At 36.8% G+C, this 21,414-nt stretch overlaps 1 protein-coding gene across 3 annotated transcripts in view; it reads left to right on the forward strand.

Annotated features, from left to right (window-relative positions):
* PPM1A (protein phosphatase, Mg2+/Mn2+ dependent 1A) overlaps positions 1 to 21,060 on the forward strand; it is a 30,712-nt gene extending 9,652 nt beyond the window's left edge. Inside the window, exons 2-6 of one of the 3 annotated variants that reach the window (XM_061462728.1) lie at positions 5,363 to 6,214; positions 8,271 to 8,388; positions 13,313 to 13,421; positions 15,950 to 16,007; positions 18,050 to 21,060. In XM_061462728.1, coding sequence (XP_061318712.1) covers positions 5,381 to 6,214; positions 8,271 to 8,388; positions 13,313 to 13,421; positions 15,950 to 16,007; positions 18,050 to 18,097 — 1,167 coding nt within the window. In that variant the 5' untranslated portion in view covers positions 5,363 to 5,380 and the 3' untranslated portion in view covers positions 18,098 to 21,060. The remainder of the gene's footprint in view (positions 1 to 5,362; positions 6,215 to 8,270; positions 8,389 to 13,312; positions 13,422 to 15,949; positions 16,008 to 18,049) is intronic. The other 2 variants (XM_061462729.1, XM_061462730.1) reach the window with 2 other exon arrangements.
* The last annotated feature ends 354 nt before the right edge of the window (positions 21,061 to 21,414 follow it).

A 21,414-nucleotide genomic window follows, 5' to 3' on the forward strand; every position in this document is an offset into this window, starting at 1 on the left:
AAAGCAGAAGAATTGTTATTACAAGCTTTCTTACCAGTATATGTAGTTTCTTTCTATGTTCTTCTATTCACAGTTGTGTTGCTGAATTATAGTGCAGACTACACTTGCATCTCCAAGAAGCAAGAATTCTGATGGGGAAATAGTGTGTTAGTCCATGTTTATTAAAATAGCTTAATTTATGTATTTTCTTCTACTTCTTTTCCTAGACAGTTCACATTTTCTAGTTGGCCATGTATTTCTGTGTCTGAAAGTACGCATTCAGAAAGATCAGCTGTAGTTTTGAGTACTTTGATGTTGTTGAACCATAAATGCCAGAACTCAGTCATATAGCCGCCAATAGTTTTTAAATAGTTTCATTGGCAAGAAGCTTTTTCGTGACTTCATTCAGCCCATGACTGTGGTGTAATTATGTCTCCTCATCTGCGTGTTCTGTTTTATTTTAGTCATTCTTCTGATCCCTGGATGATCTCCGACATGTTGTTTGTTAACATTAATTGATGTGGGGCATCCACTAAGTACTGTCAGTTTTTCATCCGACTGGCATTAGCTTCTGAACATGGTTCCACGTAATTTGCGCAGTTACGTGCTGACTGGTTAGTGCATCCAGTCTGCTTAAGGTGGGGGGGTAGTATCACAATCAGATGGAAGTTGAAGGGATCAAATGCTCTTTTTTTATCCTCCCCGCCCCCCCCTTCAGTAGCACTCTGTATAATTTGATGACTTGATCTGTATCCTGTAGTTCAAGTAAAAGTTGTAATCTTTCTTTATGGTGCTCATTACAACACACAGGGCATAATGTCAGTTGGAGCATTGTTCTAGGAAATAGGAGCGTGGGGACATTTCTCAGCTTAGTTTGAACAAGCACCCATGACTTAAGTGTGATTTATATAAGCAGCTTATGCTAGTGGAATGAGTATAACTCAAACATTGTTTTAAAAGGATTATTAAATTACATATTGTTGAAGTACAAGTTTCAAATGGTGGTGCTTGGTTTTCTTGGGCAGTGCGATCAAATCCCTGTCTGAATTCCTTGGAAAAATAAATTGTCTTTTTACAGTGGTACATGGAGTTACAATAACTGTCATTTGTGAGCAATTTAAGATTTATCTTCATTTGAACATGCAAATAAATGAATAAGCAAATAGCAAAACAGCCAAAATTATTTTTGTGTGTATCAGGAGGCCTTATACTTGTGCTGTCTGGATAGCACAATTTGAGGAACAAATGAAAGGGGCAAAGAGGTTTCATGCATTCCAGTGATGTATCTGTGGTTGTCCGTGGTTGTCCATGGTCCGGTATACTAATTACCCTCCTTTTCTTTGCCAGTCTGTTCTCCAGTGGCATCTATTTTCAAGGAGTTTAGCTGCTGACTCTTTGGCATGCTCCATTCATTATTTCAGTTTTGTTTCTAATGCTGCAGTCCTTTGAATTTTGGCACTCTTGTGTTTCATCCAAGATCTAGTTACTTGTGTTGATTTTTGTAGGCCCAGTACAGTATTACTTTTCTGTCTGCAAATTGCTACTTGATTTTTTTTTTTTGTGCACTTGCTATAGAGGCTGTCTTCAGTTTGATCTCCACAAAATCACCGTGTCAGAGGTCATGGTTTAGATGTACTCATAGATGCATAGATGGGTCCCCTGAATATATATATTTACTTGTAGGTTTTACATGTAGGGGTCTGTTTTCACTTTTAAGTTTTGTTCAGAAGCCTCTCTTCTTCAGAGCCAAAATCCAGGAACTGACTGCTGAAAGCTCTTTTGTTTTAGGAGTATGTGGTATACATTTGCCACTAAACTTCATGATAAAGTGCATTTTCTCTTACTTTGGCATTAATAAGTGTAGGAAGAATGTCTTCTTTAGTATGTATGTGCATCATTCAAACAGCCCAAAAGCTGAGCATTTCAGAGTGGACAACTGGTTCCGTCTCCCTCTACAAGACTGCAGTTTTCTAACATGACTGCAGAAATGTGTGGCTGGGTTAAGCAGCGCAATGGGGAGGGGTAGTAAAATTATTTGAGAAGAAGGGTCATAAGATGAGGACTCCTGTTTAGGAAGATGACTAAAGAAATATGGGAGAGGGGAATCTGTTGCTTTACTGCACATCGTGCAGGCAAACTGTTCTGGGTCTGACTTCTCTCTTTCATGTTATTACATAAAGTCATGCTGTAACTTAGGCGCTGGCACTGCTGTTAGTCTGATTTGCATACAGTTATATGCGTAACTAAAGGTGTTGTTTCAACTAAATCAGTACAGTGCACAAACCACCTCCTGAAAGAACGAGAAACACACCACCGATTTAGGTAGAGACTGATGGGTGAAAGATGTTTCTGTAGATACGTACTCCAAGTACTCCAAAGCAGCCTAAAAGGTATCATTAGCAGGAAGGAGGCAGCACTTTCTAATGTCTTAAGGTGGCATGTTTTGGTTTGTGGGGTTTTTTTGGGGGGTGGGGTGTGTTTGGGTTGTTTGTTGTGGTGCTTTTTTGTTTGTTTGTTTTAACCAAGACTCTTTAAATTCCTCAGACTTTAGCCACACATGAGGGTATGGGGGGGGAGAAGTAGTAGGTAGCCTTCCAATTAATAAGAATTCACAGATTGGTCATATTAAACTCACATTTTTCTGAACAAGAATTGAAGTTCTGGTAAAACTAAAGGCTTGACATATTCATCATGTCCCAGAGTAAGCTATACTTTCTCTTCAGGTACATATGAGGGTTTTGAAAACCTCACCTTACTCTCCTACAGGTTTAGACCTGTGTTCTGGTGGAAGTATGGTCAGCTAGAGTGTTTGCAGAGAAGACAGCTGCAGTCTGTTATTGCTGTTTTCAGAAGTTGAATACTTTATGGGCTGTGAATAATTTCCTAAGTAGAAGTTACATGACAACATTGTGGTTATCCTTCTGTCTGGTTGTATGGGCATCTGTGGTGGGTCATTTGTGCCCTGGAAGGGTGTCAACATCTCACCAACAAGGTTTAATTTAGAATAGCAACCACTTTCAGTTTACCTTCTGGGGTGGGATAAAGCAACTTGATTTTAAATGGAGAGTGGATTTCTTAACTTTTGAAGTGTGCCAGCAGTTCTGTGTGAGTTGCTGCAACTGCTTATGACCCGACTATGTATTTTTAATTGTGGTTTACATGACAAACTACTGAGAGGGACAGATAGCTTCGAAAGCACAACTCTGAATATTACGTATTTAGTGATGTGATAAATGAGAAAGAAAACTGCCTTTTTTTTAGTCCAAATTTGTCAGTGCTTGTGGTCAGTTTAATTATCTTGTTATTAATGCGGTTCTATTTTGTTTTAAACACAATAATGTAAAATGCTTCACAAAAATGTGGTGATTGCCAGGGCAGATCCTGCTTTTTGAGCTCTAAATTAAGGAGAAAAAATTGAGTATCTGCATTCTATTTTATGGTCTCTTTGACAATAAGAAGGTGTTGGGTGTTAGTTTAAATTCTGCTGCTGTCATGGAATGAATAAAAAGTCTATTATTCTGTAGAATAATTCCCCATTTGACTTCTGGCAGCATTCTGTAATTATTTTGATCACTCTGACTTCACTAGAGTTGCATGTGAAGATAAAAAAGTCTTAAGTCATATTTTTTTCCTAGCAACTGCAGTAATGTGAACCTTGTGCATGTGCTTAGGATCCACGACCAGCGAACACTATATTTTGTTGGCTAATTACAGTTTGTGTGGGCATCGGTGTTATGTGTTTGCTTGAGAAGACGGAACTTAAGAGCAGGGGTTGGGGGTGAGAGGTAGCAGAGGTGTACTGCTGCTGACATCTCTCTGTACAGCTGAAATATGTGTGGCTTTGTTTTTGCTAACAAAGCATGTGAGCCAAAGAGTGTATATCCAGTCCCTATGCCTCACACTTGAATCATTTCTGTGGTGAGATCAAATATAAACATTTCTTGACTGTTTATTCTAACACAGATTTTTCTTTTTTTGAAAGGTTGATAGTGGCTGGAAGATGTAAATGCTTTTTTGGATATACAGTGTCATAGCTGGAGCTGTATTGCAGTAAAAGCATGTTATCAAAAAGCAGTGTTATCACTTAGAAAACTGATAAATGTGTTTCACATTGAAGTTAAAACCTTCTAAAATTCCTAGTATTTTTTGTGCTAGAGCAGCTGATTAGTTGGGGCCTCAGGTAAAATCTCTTTCAGAGACTCTTCTTAACATTTAATTTTTGTCCACTGTCTTCAAATAGAAAAGCTCACAATCTTGTTCCATTCCCTTGTATTGTGTAACAGTGATTTGCACACTCTTTGCTTCCCAGGGCCAAATTTGCAAGTATGTAAAATGTGTGACCTAGTTTGTATGATTTTTTTAATAATGAATGCACAAATAAACTGATGTGGATTAGAAGGGTGGGTTGGATGGTTAGGGTGTGAAAGCCATGAAGATAAACCAATCAGTTTACGCTACCTGCAAATAATAATTCTTATTCTCTTAAGCATGAATATTTGCTGCATCATATCCCAGTGAAGGGAGGTGGAGGAGGATGGGGTGTGTAACATTTTGGTCTGACTTGAATAAAGAAGCATGAATTTACAACACATGTGATTTTATTTCCAAATGGATTTCCATGGACTTGTCAGGGGCAGTGAAGTTTGAATACATCAAGGGTTTAGGTAAATCTGCAGCACAGACATCTGAGAAGCTTGCTGTGTAATTTAACTGAAAATCTAAGGATGAGCTTTCACAAGATGGCTGAGACAAACTAATGGCTTGCTGATGCCTAAAGGGACAGCTGCTGTGTTCCGAGTCCTGCTTCTAGTTATCCAGTGTTGCCTCTTCCTTTATGTAGACTCTGGCATCATTTTGATGATTCAGATCATTTTATGTGTTAAAAAAAAAAAAAAACGCCAATGAAGAAACCCCCAAACCTAATCAATTTGCTTTTGTTTCCACATCTCCATTGGAGAAGTGGAGTGTCAGCCAGGACTTTATGGCCAGCAGGCAGGAATCTAGGGAGTGCCACTGTCCTGGACTCGTTGAACTTTTCATTGGCTCGGTAATCACAGCTATTCAGATGTGTGCCAGTTAATAAGTCCTCTTTCAAACTGATTTCATACATACTTAGGCAAGAGGCGTTTGTCAGAGCCATGAACGATAGTGGAATGTGAGTTTTTCAAGTAAAACAGCTGAAAATACTTTTAAAATATCAAAAGTGCAGTTCAGCTAGTAGCAGTGTCCTTGTTTAAACTGGATGAAAACAATGCAAATTTTACTTGAGACACAGAAAAGTCACCTTTTATATGTGTATTTTTGGCATCTTAGCATTAGTTGGGCTATTATTTAATAGTTTCCAATAGAATGTTTAAAAAAGTTTTTTTTTTTTTCTTTTTAGAACTGAAGGAAGGCCATCATGGGAGCATTTTTAGACAAGCCAAAGATGGAGAAGCATAATGCCCAGGGACAAGGGAATGGGCTTCGTTACGGTCTAAGTAGTATGCAAGGCTGGCGAGTTGAAATGGAGGATGCACATACAGCTGTGATTGGTTTGCCAAATGGACTTGATGGATGGTCATTTTTTGCTGTATATGATGGGCACGCTGGATCACAGGTTGCCAAGTACTGCTGTGAGCATTTATTAGATCACATCACAAGCAACCAGGATTTTAAAGGGCCAGATGGGCCTCCATCTGTGGAAAGTGTAAAGAGCGGCATCAGAACAGGTTTTCTGCAAATTGATGAACACATGAGAGTCATCTCTGAGAAGAAACATGGTGCAGACAGAAGTGGGTCAACAGCTGTGGGTGTCATGATTTCTCCCCAACATACATACTTCATCAACTGTGGAGACTCGAGAGGTTTACTCTGTAGAAACAGGAAGGTTCACTTCTTCACGCAGGATCACAAACCAAGTAATCCACTGGAGAAAGAGCGTATACAGAATGCAGGTGGCTCTGTAATGATTCAGCGTGTGAACGGCTCTCTTGCAGTTTCAAGGGCACTTGGGGACTTTGATTACAAGTGTGTCCATGGGAAAGGTCCTACAGAACAGCTAGTCTCACCTGAGCCTGAAGTTTATGAAATTGAGAGATCAGAAGAAGATGATCAGTTCATCATACTGGCTTGCGACGGTATCTGGGATGTTATGGGAAATGAAGAGCTGTGTGACTTTGTAAGATCCAGACTTGAAGTCACTGATGACCTTGAGAAAGTTTGCAATGAGATAGTTGACACCTGCTTGTACAAGGTAGCCAGACTTGAGAGAAGAAGTTTACTGTGTTTTCACTATTAGAAGTTTATGAACAAGTTCAGAATAAGTGTGGAGTCCACTCTATAAGTATCCGATGGTTTATGTTAACATGACTTTGATGGTAATTACCATGATTCCCACAAAAATGGTGACAGAGAAGAATGACAGAAACAGTACAGCTTTCTGGGTGGTTTTGCTTAATGAGTTTAAAATCACGTGCAGTTACATTGTGATCGCTGGGAAACTAAAAGCTGATAAGAATTTACGGGCAAGCCCAAGGACAATAAGTGCTCTTTTTTGTTTCACAGCATACCTTAAGGTTAATTCTTAAGACTTAAGCAGGCTAGAGAATATTCTTTCCCTTCCTAATCTTCCCTTCCTTTCTTGGGCATATAGTAGTAACATTACTGTCATAACTACAGCAATATAAATGCAGAATGAATGAACCGTGACTTCACATTTTGCAGTTTAAAATTTTTTCTTGACTATATGAAGATCTGACTTCCTAAGTTAGTTTTTATTCTAATTTTATGACTATATTTTTTTATTCAGCTTCATGTGGTACAACTCTGAAACTAGCTCAGGTAGAAGATGTTGGAAAGGTTTTATTTAACACATCTGTGTAATTTTGTCTAACTTATACTTTGTATTAGTAAGTTGCAGGATGGTGCAGTTACAGAGTTTCATAGCTTGACATCTGATTTTCCAAAGGAAAGCTTTCTGTAAGAGCAAGTAGTGAAGGAAAAAGGATAATAGCCCTAAACTGAAAGGGAATAGATTTAGATACTAGGAAGAAATTCTTCCCTGTAATGGTAGTGAGGCACTCGCACAGGTTGCCCAGCGTAGCTGTGGCTGCCACATTCTTGGCAGTGTTTGAGGCCAGGTTGGACTGGGCTTGGAGCAGCCTGATCTAGTGGAAGGTATCCCTGCCCATGGCAGTGGGTTGGAACTACCTGATCTTTAAGGTCCCTTCCAACCCAAGCCAGTATGTGCTCTATGAAAAAAGCCAACATTTTTGATACTAGAGAGACAAGACAGCATCTCCGTTCTTGCAACATGGCTAAGAGGGTCATTGTTTGCCTTTTGGAAAAACGTTATTGTTTTCTAGCACTTTGGCAGATTGATAATACATATATTTTTGTTTACAATTTTCATCTGGTAATCCCAAAAACAAATAACCTGGGAAGGAGCAGTGGCTTATGGATGTTGTAAGCTTTGCAGTAGCCAACTGTCAGTACCTCTCCATGCGCTCATATACACTTGTTTTGAACACTGGCTTGTTCTTGCTTACCTCAGCGGATTTAATTGGTGTTAAAAGTTAAGCATATGGATGCATGCGTGTAGATGAGAGCACAGGGATATTGAAAGCAAACTGTTACTTTTCATAAGCAAAATGTGTTTGTATTTTAACATATTCAAGTATTAGTATTCTGTTTACTTGGAGTTTTAAATGTTTTCATTTCAATGAATGGTTTTGTAAAGGCCTGGGCCCTTTCCAGCTGGTCTTTTAACAGATTCTCTCCCTTGTAACTTTTTTGTTTTAAATGAGAAGGGAGGAAAAAAGAGGTGAAAAAAACCCAAACAAAATAATAGCTGTGGTTTTAGGTGGAAGCACTGTCTCAATTCAGCACTTCTGTATTTAGAACTTTTAAGTGATAATGGTTTTGTTTACCCATCTGATATTCAGCTGTTTTCCGAAAAGGATTGGATAGTACTTAAATTAAGATGGAACACAACTTTGTATTTATACAGCACTCCTTAGTAATGTCTGTTTTTCAGAGACAATGGTGCTGTGTGTCATTGGCCTCATGTAGTCTTCAGACCATAAAAGATCAAAGAACAAAGTGGCTTAAATTGTGCTGAAGAAGTGGGCAGACTTCTGGAGTTTTTTTAGGTGGTAGGAGGAAATTAAGGAGAATGATAATATTAATCCATAGTAGTAAAAGTTGTATTCTAATACCTTATGACTTGTGAATTTTTGTGTGTAAAATGCTTTGATATGTATTTAGCCTGGCGTGTATACGTTCTCAAATAATTTTTTCTTTTCCACCAGGGAAGTCGAGACAACATGAGTGTGATATTGATCTGTTTTCCGAATGCACCAAAGGTATCACCAGAGGCGGTGAAAAGAGAGGCAGAGTTGGACAAGTACCTGGAAAGCAGAGTAGAAGGTGGATCATTTAAAAAAAAATAAGTAACTTTGTTTCTAAACAGACCCCCTGGCCCCTTTCCCCTTCCAACAACTAAACTTTTAACACATTCAAGCTTTTTAGTAGACCTTCAAGTGCCATTGGCCATCTAGTGTGCATCCCTGAAAAAGGCACTCAGTCCTGCTGTATGTCCTGAAAAAATCTGCTATGCAAGCGCAGCAGCCTGTGGTTCTGAAAGTTACTCAGAACAGCAGAGAAATAATGCATTTGTGCTCTGTGTTCTTCATGAGGCAATTGACAGCACTAACTTCTGACCAGTAAATCTTGGTTCCTTTTAAATGAGTTAAATTAAATAATCAGAATATCTTGCAAAGTGTGAAGATGGTAATTTCAGTGCCATTTTTCTGGATAGTTATGAACAAATCAGTTAGTCATAATATTATCCAGTTACGGTAGGGTTACAGTTTGATTGCTGTCATCTTTAAGACACCTGCTAACATACTCATTTATTTGAAAGTACGTCAGAAATCTGTCAAAGCTAATCTTTAAGCATTCATGATGAACAAAAGCTGGGAGCTCATCTTATGCTGGCAGTAACTGCAGAATTTTGCTTCAGATTTGTATTGCAGGAATTCTTAAGCTTTAAACTGAAACTGCAAGTCTTAACAAATTTTGGGTGACCTAACTGAAAATGATATTTGAAATCAATTTGATTTAAAAGATTTCTCATTATCTTTGTATTTATAGTGCCTTTTGATATCTAAAACAACCACAGCTTGGAGTTTGTTTCTGAAACATAAGACAAGCTGTATGCATTATTTACATAGGTTAAGTGTATTTTTGATGTGGACTCCTCTAGACCCATATGTTACAAGTCTAGTTATGTGTATTTACTGCACAAGTCCTTAATAACACACAGGGCACAATACACAGAGTTCTTCACAACTATGGTATTGGTGATTAGTAGGCCAGAGGAATTTATTGTGCACTTTTTTCCCCTCCTTAACTTCCATGAAGATGACAGTGCAGCTTCAGAAATTTCACAGAGAACTTGCCTGCATGGGAGTTCTGGGTTCAGGTAAATCAATGTGCAGTTTTAAAGCACTTTCTACCTGTGTAGGTGTTCCTTCAGAAAGTACCACCTTTTTTAAAGGCTTCATTCGCCATGTCTTGGCAAACTACATCTGTTCTGCCCCTGAACAAAGGTCTAGAAAGATGCTTCTGTGTCTTAAGCTTCTGTGTCACTTCCCTAATAGGAGAAGTTGGTGCACAGTAAGCAATAGTGTGAATCTTTGACAGCGTAGCAGGAATATCCAAGGGCATGGTAACACTGCTTGAGTTCAGTGTCAGATGGCTTTCTCCATTTCAAAGCAGTGAGCAGTTTTGCACCAGGCATTTGAAGAGCTGTGTGCCCACCCACAGAATTTGTGAAGAGCAAGTGTGCTGTAAAGTCACACATTAATTCACAGCATGCTAACTCTCCTCATTTGGGCAAGTATTACCTTTGTATCTTAGATATTTTGTCTGAATTCAGACAAACCCATGACCTACAATATGAAAACACATTCAAGGCTGCATCTTCAGCTGGCCTTATTGTGCCTGAGGAATATATGATGAGGAAAGCTGACATTTTTGTACGCACACTTCAATTTGTACATGAAGAGCCTAAACACTGGAACTGTACAATGAATTTGGCTGCCAGTACTTTGCATTTATACAAAACAGAATTTCAAGAATGAGCAAAGTTTGGTACATGTGTAGAGGCAGAAGGATTCTGTAAAGCACTTTAATACTAATTTATAGGGATGATGTCTGAAGAGTTTGAGGGAATATATTGTACTTCCCCAAAAGGGTTTTTAGAGTTATCCTCAATCTCTTATCTATTCTTGCACAAAGATATTATTTAAATTAATATGTTTTAAACACTATTCAGTCCATCAGTGATTTATGTCAGCTGAATGGAGAATTTGGCCTTTTAGGTCTTACTCATGAGGGAATTTGAGAGCCTGAAATAAGGCAGAACTTAAAGACCAGGAATTGATTAACCTTGTTACATTGAACTTAGTAATTCTTAGTAGTTAATTGTTTCCTGGTGTAAGTGGATAGTGCAGTATGGCTAGTGAGGTAGGGCTGCTACAGCATCTGAAGCTTTCAACACTACAATGAACAATCTTGCTGTTATCCTAGGATACTTTAAGAATGGCAGTTCTTAACTTTAAAAGCATAATCTACAGCTGAAGGAACTAGAAAATATAAAGAGTACTTTTATAAAGATCTCACTGATCTGTAACTTCACCAAGTTTCTGTTTCAACTTTAAACTGAAAATGCATATCATGTATTTTTATGCATTTCACTACTCAGTGTAGTCCAACAAGTGATGAGATTTGATGCTTACTAATGTGCTTTTTTTTTTTTTTTTCCTGGCTGTTCTTTTATTCCCTCAACCTAAAATATAACTTGATACTTTTAAGAAGCAGTGCAAATTTTAAGACTGAATGGGGTTTAGTACTGGTGGTCATCTTGAATAAAGAGAGGCGATTCAGGCTTAGAAATGTAGAAAGTTTTCTACTTAACCATCACACCTAGGACTCTCCTTTTACTAATTCTGATGTGTTTGTGGTCCGGATTCATAGTTGCAATAAATAATAATGGAAGAAGCAGCAAGTGTGGAGAAGCATCTTTGTACCATTACTTGCAATAAATCAGTGTTACTTCTAAAGTATCGTGTGAATTTCATGGTAGAAGTAATCAGTCATTCCAAAATGTGTTGCTATTATTTGCACTAATATGTGTTATTGATGTGTGGACTCTAAAAAGAAAGTTGTCTAAGCTTTTTTTTTCTATTATTTTTTTTTTACATAAAAACATTCCATAATACATAATCCTTGCAATATTTATACCTACAGAGAGAAATAATTTTAAGTAAGCCATTATATGTTCCTTCTCATATTTTTTCACAAAATCAAAGCTCTGGCTTTTCCTTAAACTTTGTGTAGGATTCCCATATAGAATATCAAAAAGCTGATATGTTTTGAATCTTTTATTTTAGGGTTGTAAGTACATTTTTCCAGCACTTGATGCCATGAAAATGTGTAGAAGATTTGAAAGTAAATTAAAGCCTGGGGGGAGGGTTACAAGGTGTATTAAAAGAAGATAATTCCAATAAATTCAACACAGCTAGCAGACCGACTCCATTTGTTGTGTCTTCAGTGTTCATTCAGTCTGTATCTGTAGTTTTATCAAAATATAAATGTATTCATTTAGTGGAGACTGTATGTTAAATGTACTGCAGTTACAGGTTGTGAAACTGTGTAGTATAGGTAAACTATAAATTCCTTATTTTTGTACAGCAGAACTTTAGCACTAGTACAATGTAGAATATATTAGATGTTCAAAATTGCACAATAAAGGAACTTGGCAAACCAAATCTGAGATCTTTGCTTTTTATTGAGATTTAAGAGTGTTAGTTTGTTTACTGAATACTAGATGGTAAAACAAATTTTGGCTATAGATGTTGAGGAAATGGCAAATTTTTGAGGTGTCTATGGTGTGTGGTGTCATTTATATAAAAAGTAGGTTTGGAAGTAAATATCTTAAAGCTTTTTGTTTGCGGAGTTTGACACTTGTGGAGGCCTAGACGGTGCTTCCACTGTACCTGGCAAATAATTTACACAGTCTGACTGCAAAATACAGCTGATGCTTTTTAAAACACAGCCCTGAAAAACTTACATGTACAGAAAGTAAGTCACAATTGTTGTGGGTTGATTTTTTGGTTTTGTTTTTTTGGTTTTGTTTTTTTTTTTTTTTTAACAAAAAAGGACTGGGTACATGTTGGTTTTTAAAGCTTTTAATGTGCCTTATCTCACAAATCAAATTATTAAAATAAAAACTCTGTATGCTTTTCTGGAATTATCATTTAGGGAAAAAACCTGAATGTTATTCTTCAAAAATGGTGCTGATGAATTCCAGCTACTCTTCAAGCTCCATAAATACTTTATTACATGAAGAATAGTGTGCATCTACATATATGTATGTATGTGTGCATGTATGTGCACATTATGGTGTGTGCTGCAGTATTCCCTTGAAGATCAAAAGTGCCAAATCTTAAAAATTCATCTGTCTTGCAGTTTCTAAGAGCTCACGTTTACAGAGAAACCAATGTTCCTCAAATTTCATAAAATCCCTATTTAAAGTGTAAGTCCTCAGAGGTGGTATGGTCTCTTGAGTTCAAATAAAATTGTGTGCTTACCAAAAAAGAAGGCTAAAAATAAAGACTAAATTTCTTAGCAAATGTGACTGTGGGTACAGTACAGATTCTCTTCACCCAAAAGTTGGAGTGGATCAGGTTTTAACAACTGCCCAATGTTCACATATCCCTGAAGTGAGTTGAGGACAGAATTGTCCCTTAGATGTGATGTCCCGGCTTTTAACTTGTATGTAATAGTTCTTAAATTAGCTTGTTGCTGTAATGCAGTGAGGTATGAGTATTGGCTAACACACATGTGGTCATGGGAGTTATTTTTGTCTTAACTTTTCGGTTTTTGAAAGTGCTATGCTTTGTAAGATGGTGATAGTCTTTTACCTTCTGTTGCGGTGATAAAGCGCAGGGTATTCTGCTGGGAAGATACTGCATCTTCTGTTATATCTAATGTATAGCAGAAAAGCCATTAAAGATTTTTTTTCCCTGCTTTTATTAGGTAGCTATGTACTTCTAAAACCAGTGTGCATGTTAACAATTAGGAATGTATGTCAAATCTGTTACAGGTTCTTTTTCTTACCAAACCAAAGTTAACAATTACCATGTTGAATATAGTCTGTCATATTTTTTTAATATATGTATATATGTTTACTAAAGTTAAGCTGCCTTTTTATAAAACTGAGTGTTTCAATCTTTTTAAGTTAAATTTGGACTGCACTTACAAAAAAAGTACTTCTGATTCCCAGAGATCATAAAGAAGCAGGGTGAAGGAGTCCCAGACTTAGTCCACGTGATGCGTACATTAGCCACTGAGAGCATCCCAAACCTCCCGCCAGGGGGTGAATTGGCAAGCAAGTGAGTTCACATCGGTGTAAATGTGGTTTTTCATTTAAATCAAAACTTAACTGCAAGGCCACTCTTAAAAGCGGGGGGGAGGAGAAAATGGGTAGAGGACAAAAGGTTATGATCTATTCTTCAATTTGTGTTACTCAGTTTTTCTGAATGGACAGGACAAGCATAAGAACAGAGTTAACTGAATCGCTACTAAAATTAAATGTCAAACTGTTGCTTTGGGAAGGACCAAGGGGTTTTTTAAGGGTGGCCTGAGTGTGTCTGTTTTCTGTAATTAACTGGGTTTTTTGGGTGGGAGGTTACATTTGAAGGTGCAGATATAATTCACTGACATAATAGCTCCTTGAGTATGTAGTTCCACACTTTGACAAGAAGTGACATGCGTATAATGTTTTGCTTGGCAGCTTTCTTTTCTTGTCTGTAGCTAAAGCAATGTTGTACTTGCCTGAAGTTTGCTTTTGTATCTCTCTGCTGTGACAAATCTGAAAACTAGATAGAAGTCTATGAAAAAAGTTGGAAGCTAAATTTACACCCTTATATGGGCTGGCTTTGTCCTTAAGATGTTCAGCATTGATGCTTTGTGGCTTCTCAAATAGATGTTCAGTCTTTAAGGAAACAATGCGCTTAGCTCATTTGCACACCCAGGCCAAGTGCTTTTTGGTTCAAAAGATTTTTTGTGAACCTGTGCTGTGTTAAAATGGATTGGGCACATATGTTACAGACTTATTTTTAATCCTTCAGAATATGATTTTTGTATTGTTAACACAAAAACCATGAAGACTAGGTATGTAATTGAATAAATAACTGTAAAATGACTTCTACAGAATAAAATTGTTCTTGTATGAATTGACTGACCAGGAAGAGATGTCAATTTTGTGTATAATAGCATCTATTTAGGATGTGTTGCTGTAGTCTTGAGCTATTGATGAGTCATTTACTCATGAAGTATGGCATACAAATTGATTTTTCTCAGTCTCCTCTGGCTAGCACTAGTATTATGTTTGTGAGGTGGTGCTGAAGTGACTGATTTCCATTGGATTTTGTGTCTTAGAGATGCTAGTTTAAATAGGGATTGATGGACGTGTAGATTTAATTGGATGTTAGTGTAGCTCAAAGCACTACTGTCAATTTGGAAGAAAAATAATGCTTTTCAAGAAACCTTTTATTTGTAATCAAAGATACATATTGCTTGAAAAATAAGGGAAACTTTCAAGTTTATGTGCAGTGTACTTTGTGTGTAATTGCTTGGTTTTATTGCTTTAAATTCAGTCTCTTCTTCCATGCCATATAATCATTTGCTAGATGCACTGTGATGTTTCTACTGCTGCATGGTAGTTCCTGACATTTTAGTGTTATGAGATTATTATAAAGCCTGTCATCTGCTTTTTTTTCTTCTGCTGCACTCCTTTGTGATTGCACTGCATGCATTCATGAGCAGTTAAAAGGTTGTTCTTTGAAGCTGGTTTTGTATCACGGTTGTAGTCTGGTACTGCCTCATATTTGGTTCTGCAGAAAGGGATTTGGAAGAAAGTTGCTTTTAAATTCCAATCTGTAATTCCTGTGTTTTACTCCCCTCTTTCCTTCCTACTCCCCTTTTTATTCCTTGCTCCCTCTCCAAGGTTGTTTCCTTATTACCTTGGTAAGGCAAAGGCTTCCTCTTCCTTCAGCCTCACATTGTTGGGGTTTTGAGTGTCAGTTTTAAAGAAAACCTTTGCACCATGTGTCACAAACAAAGCAAAAACGAATGAAGTGTTTCTTGTTTACGTGTTAAGTGCATTTTTCTATGAATATTTTCTCAGTCTTTTTCCTGTCAATATATCTGTCAATATTAGAAAAGAATCCCAGAGATAAAAGTTAATTCCAGGCTACCTTAAATATGCTAAGCAAATTTTTTTTAAAGGACGAAGCTGACAAAATTCCTGAATTTTTTAAGTGTATTTTTTACCAGACGGAATTCTGTTAAGACTGAAGATACAATACATAGAACTGCTGTTTGCATTTTACATTTTTTTGAGAAATGTGGCAGGAGAGTATTGGACATACTGCTTCATGGAAAGCACTGTGATATGAACAAAAATGTATTTCAGAATGCAATTTTTGTGCATCCAGAAAATAAAAAACCTTACTATTTATTAAAGTGCCATAATATATTAAGTACTACTGCAGTGTTCATCAGACACACAAGTGACGAGGGTATTCAATGTCCATCAAGTTTTCTGATGCCCTTTCTCAAAAGTCAGGAAGTGTAGCATCAGGCAGCACTGCAGCCTCACCTGGATGTCAGATTGTGCTCTTCTCCTGCTGAATTTTGAGTGGTATTCAGCCTTATTTTTCTTGAACCTAAAGCTTTTAAAGGATGCCATAACTGTCTCCAGTGTTTAATGACACTAAGGGCTAACTTGCAGTGAACTTGGTTATGTGAATTTAAAACATTCTAAAGTTTACATTTTAAGCAAAAATTGTACTTAGGGAATTTGATGTAAAAAAAATGGCACCACCTTAAAATCTTGTGGGTTTGTTTTTTGCTCTAGACGGAGTGTGATTGAAGCCGTTTATAATAGACTGAACCCCTACAGGAATGATGATACTGTAAGTATCCTTTCTCTTACATTACCTTCACCACACACACAATTATTTTAGCTGTTTTGTAAAGAAACATATTGCTAGTTACTGCTTCCCCCAAAGAAGCAGTAGCAGTGTTGTACTCTTTGGACTATATTTTTTAGTTGTTTTCTCCTGCCTTCTGCTGATCATAGTCTGAAACCCCCAATATGGTTGATTCATTTGTTCTCTGGAATTTCGTTGTCTTCTGTCTGGGTTTCCAAATGCTTTCCTGCCAAATGGTGCAGTCATGTATGGGGTTTTCTTCCTTCTTAAGGGAGACATTTTCCCCCAAATACCAATAATAAAATGGCTTTACTTGTAGGTTAAGCGAATTTGTAACTATCACCTTTAAAGATATACTAATTTTCCAAGTGGACTGCATAAGTGCTTTTATTCTTAAGCATAGAGCAACTTGCAACAAGCATACAGTTTAGGTTCTTTCCTGTCAGTGGCAGAAGTGACAAATATCGACAAACTAAAATACAAACAGTGATCATATGTTTGCAGTTAGATCACTGGAAACAATATTCTGTCACAAAAAGTGCTGTTTTTCATAAAACAATTAAATAGTTCTCTTACCTACCAGCAAAAATTATTACATGCTTAGATGTGACGTAAGTGAAATGCATCCAGACATAATGAATTGTATGTTGGCTTTACAACAGGGCACTAGTTTATTTGGCAGTTCTCATTATCTCTTTAGCATAAATAATCCTAAATAGTGGCTGAAAGATGCTTTACCTTCAAAATACATTCTGTAGTATGTTACTGTTCTGTAAATGTACAGTATACAAACTACTAGTTTTGTGATGATATTGGCAACTTGGATACAGAAATTTGCATACTGAATAGTTGGCATGCAGCTCCCGAGTTTTTACTTGCTACTGCTTTTGTTCTTCATCTTACACCTGAAACAAACATAACCATTTTGGTCTTTCATATAATTGCTCTCCTTTGCCAATTCTGGTCCAGAAGAAAAAGCTGGAGGTCGTACTTTTGCAAAGGGCAATTTTAGTGATTTGAGTTTTTTTACTGTACCTCTGTGCCACCTGTTCTTTATGATTTGTAATGAATTGTGTGTGCAAGTTTGAATGAAAGGTGCATAACTTTAGTGCTAAGAAATGGTCATACGTGGCATTGGTAGAGACTTAATTAGCCTTTTTTCTCTCAAAGGAATCAGGCAGTGCTTTTGAAGAGGAGTAGTATTTCTACCACCTTCAATCTTACTAATTATAGGGAAGTGTAACTGTGGAAGCACCCTCATATGCTGTTGTTAAAGCCCATTTTGGCCCCTAATTACTTAGGGGAAGTAGCAGGTAATGCTGAAACAATCAGGATTGCTGTACAGAAGCAGTTTGCTTCTAGTTGCACTAGAATCTGTTAAACACTTTTTCAGGGATGTGGTAGTTACACAAAATCCACAATTGCCCAGCGAGCTCAAATGGACCAAGTTTTAGAGGTAATCAGGTACTGGTTGCATGGTTGTTATGCCACATAGTGTGTCCATCCAGTTACGATTTAGAGCGTGTCATGTCTTCACTTCAAATATTCTTATGTTGGGTGCATATCTTTGCAGTTTTATTAGCATCCAAAATTAGGTTTTCCTGCAGTTGCCATAAATGCACTTCTCTAACTTGAAATTATAAGTGTTAAAATTGATCTGAATTACAACAGGGTGTCAGTTGATGACTCTATTTTCCTGTGCAGTGAGGGAGGGCTGAAAACACAGAAGATGGTATTGATAATAACAAATGGCATGAGGCACATCCTGCTCTTTTTAACACACCTGTGTAGTTAGGGGGACTATTTTTTATTCTAAATACTCTGGGAATGTTTTTGAATGATGTTCTGGGATATTATTTTGAGGCTTAATAAGGCTATCCTAAATCACTTGGTAAGATTTTAAAATGTGTTGGTACTAATGCTTCATAAATTAAGCATATGTGGGCTTTAGATACTTAAATGCTATTTCTGAAAGGGGGGAGAAAAGAGACTCCTAAAGTGATTTAAGTCTTTACCCTTTTCAGTCTGGATTATGCAGAAATTTCTGTAAATATGGGCACTCCAGACTTTAAAGGGTTCCTTCTGTTTTCTTTAAGGATTCTGCCTCAACTGATGATATGTGGTAAAACTGCTCATCTAGCTGTGGAAATCACGTTTCATCCTTCAAATGAAAGTGCACCCCAACCTCAGTGACCCTTCTTAACATCCATCCTCAACCTTGGTTAAAGAAGGGAATATGATGTGTTGGTGAGAGGACTACAGCAGTGCGACATCTAGCCGAGGAACTGATCTTTTTGTAAAACAGACTTCTGTAAACGTGATTTCAAACCGTAATTAATGTTGTAAATCAGACTCCAGCAATTTATGTTGTATGATTTTGTTTTTTGTAAAGTGCAATTGTCTTGTACAAAATGCTCATATTTAATTATGAACTGCTTTAAATCACTATAAAGGTTAGAAGAAATGTTTGGCTTGTGTGATGCAACAATATATATCCCTTTAATTCATGTTGTGGTTTTGGATTGCAAGGAGCAGCAGCCTAGCCAGCTAGGTGTTCAAGAGGTGCTCAAAACTATAAAGACAACTTTTTGTTTTATATGAAAGCTGTCTTGTGGGCAACTTATGAGAAACTGCAGTGTGTGAATTTGCTTGGCGATGGAAACGTAACTAAGAGTAGTGAACATTCTTCAGCAAACATGAATCCATTTCTTGGATGCATTCCTGCTCTCACATTGAGTTAAAGGGAGTTCTGATTTTGACTTCAGTGGGAGTTAAATCATGCCCCATTAATAGTATCGTGTTACATACATACCTTGGGATTAGAATGCCTTGACTCTCTGCACCTCTTTTTTTCATTAACCCTTACCTGAAACTACTAATCACTGAGCATGAACAGGCAGCTTTCTACACACAGTAGGAGTCTGCAGCATTTTTACAATCCTGATTGGCTGGGTCTGCTGCTGTTCCAAGTAAAATAACTTTGAATTCCATTTTATCAATAAAGCTTGATTTAACAAACAAGAAATTTATCCATAAATGTGTAATTCCTTTTTTCCTGCCTTTTAAAATGTCAGTGCCATTGTAGATGATATTTTACTTGTGGAAGAATATTTTTTTAATTGGTAGCCCATTTTTAAAATGGGAAGGATTTTGATTATTGCCCAAGACATAGCCATATGCTAAAGGATGATGTGGGATTAATCCATTACCCTATTTTTTAGAAGCGTGGGGGTTTTCAGGCTTTTTGGTGGTTTATTTGGGTTTTTTCTCCCCACTGAAGGTGTGCATTGGTTTGAATTTGCCTGCTGTTTGATAAAAACACATTTGTCAAAGCCTGACAATCTTTAACATTTTATGGTGTGTGTTTTTAATTGACCCACTTAGAATGAGAGACTAGTGGTTAAACAGTACTTGTGATTTGAGATATAGCATGTTGACAATATTTAACTGTTCGTTGTTTAAAATTCTAATTTAAAATTTTATAAGATAATAAACTAATTTGATTTAAGCTTAGCTTTTTCCCATTAAGCATACAAAAACTAAGTTTTTGAGTCAGTCGTGTTTGCAAAACTGCTGTTTTGTGCACCTTGTATTGTCTTTTTGGTTGAGAATATTGTATTTAGTATGTAGTTTACTCATTTAGTAGGCAGATTCCCAAAAAGGAAAATCAGTAAAACAAGTAGATTGTAACATTTACTGCAGTTAAACAGAATCAGAACTTGGTGTATAATTACTTTTTTGATAGGAAAATGTAGTACAATGCATTTTGCTATATTTGTCTTTCCCTAACTTTGAAATATACATATTTGTATATATAGCCTTAAAACTAATGCAGAGTTAGGGAACACTGAACAGTGAAAAAGTAACTTACAGTGTCTTGGAACTTAGTATATACCAGCAAACTTTTCTTTTATCCCTCTTGTCTATGTGGGGTGCTTAAACGTAACTTCATTGTATTCAGTTTGTAATCTGTTCAAGCATGAATGAAGAAAACATGAGCACTATTTGTATTTATAAATTTATAGCATTTTTTGCTTAAAGAACCAGTTCCTTACCTACCTATGAATAAATGCTTAAAATGTCTAATTTTGTTGTAGAGTGCAAAACTACAATAATGTTAACTTATAGCTTCACAGGCACCTAATTAACAAGCATATTTGATAATACATGGTGTATTAGTGCAAAACGCTAAACTTAATTTAGGACTAGGCAGATAAAGTTCTGTCCTTTTTACGTAGAGACTGAAGTTTAGTTTTGGAAACTGCAAAACTTTGAACTGGACTGTGGAACCTTTGAGTTTTAGACTAAAATCTGAAGGAAAACTGTGGTGTGAAAAGCCATACTTCAAACAATAATCACCTAAACTGTCTCAGTGACAAATGTTGTATTTGAAGCCTCTTCTTGGAGGTCTCCTAAAGGTTAGAAAGAAAATAATTCTGCTATTGCTACAGGCGATGTTACTTGGTTTGAGGGTAGCAGAAGAAAGCCCGTTTCAGGCCTTTCTCTCTCCCACCTATGTTCAGCATTTTGTTAGGTCAGAGCACTGAATCTACTATGTATGCATAAACACTGCCATTTTAGATACAGATTTTGATTAAAAATGTACGGATTAAGTATATCAGGTATCCTAGAAAAGAGGCAAGCTGTACTTTTCACTGCTCTGAAAAGGAAAAGGCACTTTTGCACCTTTGTGCATCTAGTTCTTGCACCAGAAACTTTTTTTAAATACTAAAAACATTAGCACCTCAGGGGCAAGGCAGCGATTTTTTTGAAGTATTGTGTGCTATTTATTTCCCTCTTGGAAAAAGATTCCTGTGTGACAAAAATGAAATTTGTGTGATGTTAAAAGATGTATTTTTAAATACATGTTCAAATAGGATGGTCCCAATTTGCTTGTTTTTAAAAGGAAATTACATTTGTAAAGCTACTCTGCTTCGTATGCCATGCAGCTTTGTTTTCCCTCTACATATGACAGCTTCACTGGCTTCAGTTTCTGTGTGTTTTGTTATAGTCAGATTAAATGTTTCACTGATCATTCTGGGAGAATACCTGTACTGCTTTATAGACAACGGTTTTAAATAATTCTCACTAATTCAGCATTGAAATATGTTCAAGACAGAAGCTTCTAAAAATGTTTTTTAAAACCAATATTGGATTAACTAAATGTAATTACATTAAGTAGGGTCCTAGATTTGCAAGGCTTTGTAAATTGGTTGTGTCAGTAGAGTCCCTTTGACATGTGATGGGGCATAAATGTGCAGGTCCAGTGCAAATTATGAAGCCAGGGCCTTTCAGCTGGTACCACAAAGACCTCGATGCATGGTCATCACTCATTTTAATCTTCCAGCAGAAGTCAAAATTGGAGAAAGGAATTTCATATGCTTGTTGT

Source organism: Pezoporus flaviventris, unplaced genomic scaffold (genome assembly GCF_033815535.1).
Source record: "Pezoporus flaviventris isolate CSIRO_AGI_PZ_B2104156 unplaced genomic scaffold, CSIRO_AGI_Pfla_v1 ptg000035l, whole genome shotgun sequence".
In the NCBI taxonomy this organism is placed as follows: Eukaryota; Metazoa; Chordata; class Aves; order Psittaciformes; family Psittacidae; genus Pezoporus; species Pezoporus flaviventris.